We start from the raw sequence: 6,753 nt of genomic DNA, 5'->3' as shown, positions 1-6,753 counted from the left end.
AGATCTCTTAGGTGAGAGTCTCTGTCTGTAGAATTGGAACAGATACGGCTGTAACGTAGTGCCTGGCTATAAACAATGGACTGTTTGGTATGTTTGGGATGGTGGCTAGAGGCATGTAGATATGTTTGTCGGTCAGTTGGTTTACGGTATAAGGTGGTGTCTATGCGCCCATCCTGTATTTTTATAGTAGTGTCCAAAAAATGTATTTCTTGCATAGATTGATTCATTGTTAGGTTGATTGTGGGGTGAAAATCATTGAATTTCTGGTGGAAGGTGTTCAGGGTCTGTTGACCATGTGTCCAGATGATAAAAATATCATCAATGTATCGCAGGTACAAGAGAGGTTTGAGTGGGTAGGAGTTTAGGAAACGTTGTTCTAAATCTGCCATGAAGATGTTGGCATACTGTGGGGCCATGCGGGTGCCCATTGCTGTGCCGCTGATCTGAAGGAACAGGTCATCACCGAATTTGAAGTTGTTGTGGGTAAGGACAAATTGGCAGAGTTTGGTGGCAAAGTCCGCTGTGGTTTTATCTGAAATGGTGTTCCTTATAGCTTGTAAACCATCGTTGTGTGGGATGTTGGTATACAGAGATTCCACATCCATAGTAGCTAGTATAGTATTGTTGGGAAGATTATTTAAAGACTGTATTTTCCTCAGGAAATCTGTGGTGTCACGTACATAGCTGGGAGCACTGATGGCATATGGTTTCAGAACAGTGTCCATATAACCGGAGACACCCACTGTGATAGTGCCAATACCTGAAATGATGGGGCGTCCTGGATTTCCTGGTTTGTGTATTTTAGGTAGAAGATAGAAAGTTCCTGGTCGAGGTTCTGTTGGTGTGTTGGTGAGGATCTGTTCTTGGATGTGTGGGGGTAGCTCCTTAACAATCTTGTTCAGTTCTTTTTTGTATTCTTGTGTGGGGTCTGAGTCCAATTTTATGTAAAAGGCGGTATTGGAAAGTTGTCTGTGAGCCTCCTGAATGTAGTCAGTTTTGTTCATGATGACAACAGCTCCACCTTTGTCTGCTTCTTTAATTATAATGTCTGGGTTGTTTCTGAGATTATCTACGGCTCTCAGCATGGTTTAGATTTTGTTGTAAGCGGTGGTGTTTTCTGGTCACATCTGTTTGTATTCTGTGGTTTTTTTTGAAAAAGTGGTAAATGGGGTTCAGCTGCTTCATGCAGCTGAACAAAATAAATAAGACTTAATAGCATATTCCTAGGCTTCCTTAATCAGCCTAATGATAGGACTTCGTACCCTGCTATTGGGGCTCTCGGTGTGTTAGTCCCACGTTTTAAAAACAGACACTGGCTCCCCCCCCCCTTTGTTAAACCACACACATGGGTCTCTAGAGGATTAAACATAATTAGTATATCCTCATACCGATTTCCATCAAAAAGTGAATTGATGACTTAAGTTATGGGTGGTTTGGCAGTCCTATACCTAGCATGCCTCTTTGGTTCATTTTCTAAGTAATTTTCGCAAATCAATGTCACTGGATAGTGACTCGGATGTTATTGGCAGGAAAGTTCAGCTTCAATGGAAGGTAGAGAATAGGTGGAAATCATTTCTATACATATGTAGGAGGAAGAAAAGGACAAAAGGTCTGGAATTTTCCATACCCCTGACCTGTTTTTGAATAAATGGCAACTCCCATTAGATGAAGGTTGTAAGGAAAAGAAAGCAATCAAGACCTGGTAAAGCCACTTTATTGTCCTCCTTCTTGGCACAGTAAACACTGTTACATAAATTACTGTACTTGCATCTGCTGCCGCTGGAAAGATCTCACAAATTCTCTCTATCTGAAGTTGGTGCAACAGGGTTGGGCAGTTGGATTTAGATAAGGAAAGTAAAAGCTCAAGGGTAGAAATACAAACAAAGTCTCTGAAATTTGATACCAATTTATTGAAGGGATAAAACGGTTCTTGCACCTGCATCTCAACTGTCTTAATGATTCCCCGTACGGACATCGAGATGAGATACTTTTGAATTGTGCCCTGAAACTGGTTGATTAGTGGCATTTTGATTCAGATTGTTGTTAAACCAAAGAAGTACAGACTAGCTTCCTATTGTTATTTATTTGTAATATTCCTCACCCACCCATCACCAAGCAGGCTAGAGAAGTTCAGCATCCAGTCATAAAAACAGAAAAGCTGTGAAACTATTCCAAATGTACGAGAACTGTAAAAATTCAGCCAAAGAGGTTTTATTATTATTTATTACATTTATATACCACCTTCATCTTCTAAGGATCTCAAGGTGTTGCACCTGGTTCTCCTCCTCGGCTCCTCCCCATTTCACCCTTACAACAACCCTGTGAGGTAGGTTAGGCTAAGAGATGGGGACTGAGTGGTCCAAGGCCCCCCAGTTAGCTTCACGGCTGTGGGGGGATTCGAACCTTGCGCTCCCAGGTCCTAGTCCAACACTTGATGACCATTACGCCACACGGGGTCCCACCAAACAAAATGCCTTAGCTGTCAAAGGCTGAGGTGAAGAGGACTGTCTTCAGCATGTGGCAAAAACTGAGGTGCTAGGTGCATTTCTGGGGGGATGGAGTCCCATCATTTAGGGGCTGCCACAAAGAAAGGACCCCCATTCTCTGCACTTCCAAGGGTGGCAGAACTACAAAGAGAGGGTTGATCTGCTGATCTTTAGCATGCAAGAATAAAGGGAAGTTTTCCTTCTGCCCATACCTGCTGCATTTTGGGGAAGCCTTGCACCCCTTTTCTCTTGCATTCTGGGAAGTCTTGCTTATAATCTTTTCCCTGCTTTTGCACACACTGTACAGTTCTGTTCTAAACACCAAAACATTCCCTTCTTGCTCAGCTCACCCTAAGTTCATGATGACTTGTTCTTTATGCCTAGCTGACCACATCTACAGAACTTGATTGTTATATTGTTTCGTGCCATATTAATCTCTAGTTACAATTTAATTAGGAGGCTTCATGCCTGTCTAGTTCCAGCTTCGATTCCCAGCCTTTAATCCATCGATGATAAATGATCACATGTAATCCCCACCTCTCACATGTAATTCCCGCCTTAGTACTTATGTTAACCAATCAGCAACAAGTTTCTTTGTGTATCAACCAATCAGCCACAGGCCCACCTGTGGCAATGTTTGTAATATTCAATAAAGGAGGCTCCCAGGGTCCGCCCTGATCAGACGCCTCATGTTGCACCTGCCTCTCTCGTCTCCTGTGATTTTTCATTCCTACACAAGAAGGTCAGTAGGGAAGGAGGCTGTTTTTCAGATATTTGGGGCCTAAGTTATTAACGGCATTAAATACTAATGTGCTCACGAATCCCTCGTACTTGTTCATCTCACAATCCCATCTCATTTCCACTTTAAGCTACAGTGTTTCATTTTAAGCTGTATGAAAATTACTATTCAAATATATATAAATCAGAACTGCACAACTTTTAAGTAAGTATTTAATCTGCGTGTACATATAATTTCTACTGGAAGAGCCTCAGCACACAAATGGTTCTACTGATCTGTTCCTCAACATGACGAATTTCCCTCATGGAAACGATGACTGCTCAACTGAAAGCACAAAGAGGACAAAAAAAGATAAGTTTCACAAACAATCGTTCTGTTTTATTGTCTATGCAGATAATCAAGACTCCAGTTTAACTCTGCCAGATATTTGTGGGATAAAATATAGCTACATTCCATGTCCTAAATAAATCTAGGACATTATTGATGGATCTGGAGGCAACTTAGTCATCATATGATGTTATATTGTGTTGTTAACTGTATTGTGGAAAAATATATATAAAATATATTTTAAAAAGAATGTACCTGTATTTATCTTAAAATGCATTTTGGTAATTTTTAATGCCAAGAAAAATTCAAGGAGGTGTGAAATCTGAATCTGGACTGTATTGCAATCAGGATGTTTGAATTGGGTTCCTTTGCTTAAAAATGCAAATCAAGCAGAATTCTCCATCTGTAACCAAGAGATAATGTAAAATATGGTAGCATCCACGAGAATAACATACACCAGGCACTGGAATATGAAAAGTCTCTTTAAGGGAAGAGATTTAACACATCTAGTTAAACACGCCTAGTTTCTCTAGGCCCACCTTCTGTTACGGAAAGTAGTCCAGAATCATAGCATTGTAGAGATGGAAGGGACCCCGAGGGTCATTCTTCCAATGGAAGAAGCAGGATGGGACCCAATATAATTAGCACACTTTCATTTTTATATAGTAACCTGGAATTGCTACAGCAGTTTTCTCTGTTATAGTAGACATTCATAGCTACATACCTACATTTTCTGCTCCTTCTTGTAATGGTGAACTATGCTTTGGAAATAATAATTAAAAACTTCTTGCAAGGAAAGAGAGAATGCAAAATCTGAAGGGATTTACTAAATCTCATAACTCAAAGTAGATGAAAAGGTTCTCTCAAGATGTGCTGCTTCAGTTATGAGCATCATAGGAGACTTTGCTGTCCTCACTCCAGTGCTTGCCTGTCCTCTTCTTTCTGTTCCTTTCAGCCATGACAATGGCAGCTACCACAGTGACAAAGACTGTGAAAGTTATGACAAGAACCGTCACCGTCTCTGCAATGCACAGCTGGGTGTCCACAGATGACAGAGGGCGGTTTCTCAGGATATGGGGCTCCATGCATGTCACGTTGTGATAGTCATCTAGGATCAGCCTTCTGACACTGTGCAGTTTAGCAAAAACCCTCTGAAGGTCACAGTCACAAAACCATGGGTTGTCCGAGAGCAAGATGTGAGTTCCAGAGGTCTGGAGAGATAATAAAGTCTTGAATCGAATATGTTCAATTTGGTTGTGCACCAGGTTAAGTACTGTGAGGCTGCTTAAAGAAGTAAAGACTCCAGGGCCAATGGTTTGGATTCTGTTGCCCTCCAAGTTCAAAACTTCTAAGTGTTGCAGCATAGAAAAATCTCCATTGTTGAGGTTATGAAGGTGATTATTCTGAAGACAAAGTTGCCTCAAGCAGGTGAGACTGCGAAACGCACCCGTTTCTATCAACGATATATTATTATTTTGCAAATTGAGCTTCTGAAGACTTTCAAAGTGCTTGAAGTTCTTGTACTGTAGCTCCTGCAGCCTATTGTAGGCCAAAGTGAGTTCGTAGAGAGTAACGAGACCCAATGAAAAACTGTTTCCAAGAAAGGAGATCTCATTTCTACCAATATCAAGCTTGTGGAGTCTCTCCAGGGAGATGAATGCTCTCTCTTCAACTTTCCTGATGTAGTTGTCACTCAGAAGGAGAACCCGTAACTTCCACAGGGATCTGAGACCTTTGCTTGGAACAGAATGCAGCTGACTGTTTGACAGATCCAAGTGCTCTGTCTCTGGAGGGAAAATGAGATCGGAGCTGACAGTGACTCCTGAACAGTTCACAAACATTGCCCCTTCTGTGCAGAAGCAGATTTTATGGCATGGGTTATGGGTCTCAGAGACACTAAAGGAGAGGGGAATCCAGAGGCAGATTAAGTAGTGAAAATACATCTTCAGTCTTGTTCTGTATGTTCTTTAGTTCCTGTTGTACAAGAGAAATATTTTTTTAAAGAACATTTTAGAACATTTAAGCCGCTCTGAGCCCGGCCTTGGCTGGGGAGGGCGGGGTATAAATAAAAATATTATTATTATTATTATTATTATTATTATTATTATTATTATTATTACCTAGAATTTTTGGTATATGATGATGATGATGATAATCATAGTATTATTATTATTATTATTATTATTATTATTATTATTATTATTAATACCCTGCCCATCTGGCTGGGCTTCCCCAGCCACTCTGGGCGGCTTCCCAAAAAATATTAAAATACTGTAATACATCAAACATTAAAAGCTTCCCTAAATAGGGCTGCCTTCAGATGTCTTCTAAAAGTCTGGTAGTTGTTGTTCTCTTTGACATCTGGTGGGAGGGCGTTCCACAAGGAAGGTGCCACTACCGAGAAGGCCCTCTGCCTGGTTCCCTGTAACTTGGCTTCTCGCAGTGAGGGAACGGCCAGAAGGCCCTCAGTGCTGGACCTGTGTCTGGGTAGAACGATGGGGCTGGAGATATGATAGAAACACAAATAAATGATTAACCTTGAAAACTTAGTTTAGGAATGACACAAGTGAGAAAAAGTTGGCTTTCTAGTTTGTACACACACTAGAGCTTCAGCCACGACCCTGCCTGACTCTTTAAGTCCAGTTACCAGCTCTCTTCTCGGATTCTCATGTGATGAAATCATTGAGTCTAACACAGAACTTTCTGACTGTGTACTTATTGGAAAATATAAAGCCACTTCATTCCATGCATAATTTTCATGCTAGGATAAAAAGAAAGTAACAACATTTGACTAAATTTGAAACCAGAGGTGGCTAACCTGTGGCCCTTCAGATATTGTTGAAGTACAACTCCTATCATCCCTGACCAGGCTGTGTGGGGCAGAGGACAACTCAGCAACATCTGAAGGGGCCAAGGCTCAGGTATCTCTGTTTCAAATAACACCTGGTTTGGAAGTAATGGCAAAAGAGGAAGTGCTGGAGTGTGTGAACCTGATGCTCACGCAGGTAAAGGTAAAGGGCCCCTGGATGGTTAAGTCCAGTCAAAGGCGACTATGGGGTTGCAGCGCTCATCTCGCTCTCAGGCCAAAGAAGCCGGCGTTTGTCCACAGGCAGCTTTCTGGGTCATGTGGCCAGCAGGACTAAACTGCTTCTGGTGCAACAGAACACTGTGACAGAAACCAGAGTGCACAGAAACACTGTT

General features: G+C 41.5%; 1 protein-coding gene across 1 annotated transcript; it reads right to left on the bottom strand.

Moving 5' to 3' along the window:
- Positions 1-2,959: 2,959 nt before the first annotated feature.
- Positions 2,960-5,585, bottom strand: LOC114582708 (uncharacterized). Its single transcript, XM_077918933.1, has one exon. The coding sequence runs from the start codon at positions 5,493-5,495 to the stop codon at positions 4,431-4,433; it is 1,065 nt and encodes a 354-aa protein (XP_077775059.1). The 5' UTR covers positions 5,496-5,585; the 3' UTR covers positions 2,960-4,430.
- Positions 5,586-6,753: the final 1,168 nt, after the last annotated feature.

Source organism: Podarcis muralis, chromosome 1 (genome assembly GCF_964188315.1).
Source record: "Podarcis muralis chromosome 1, rPodMur119.hap1.1, whole genome shotgun sequence".
Lineage (NCBI taxonomy): Eukaryota > Metazoa > Chordata > Lepidosauria > Squamata > Lacertidae > Podarcis > Podarcis muralis.
The sequence above is the reverse complement of the archived record's forward strand: the minus strand, read 5'-3'. Positions and strand labels throughout refer to the sequence as shown.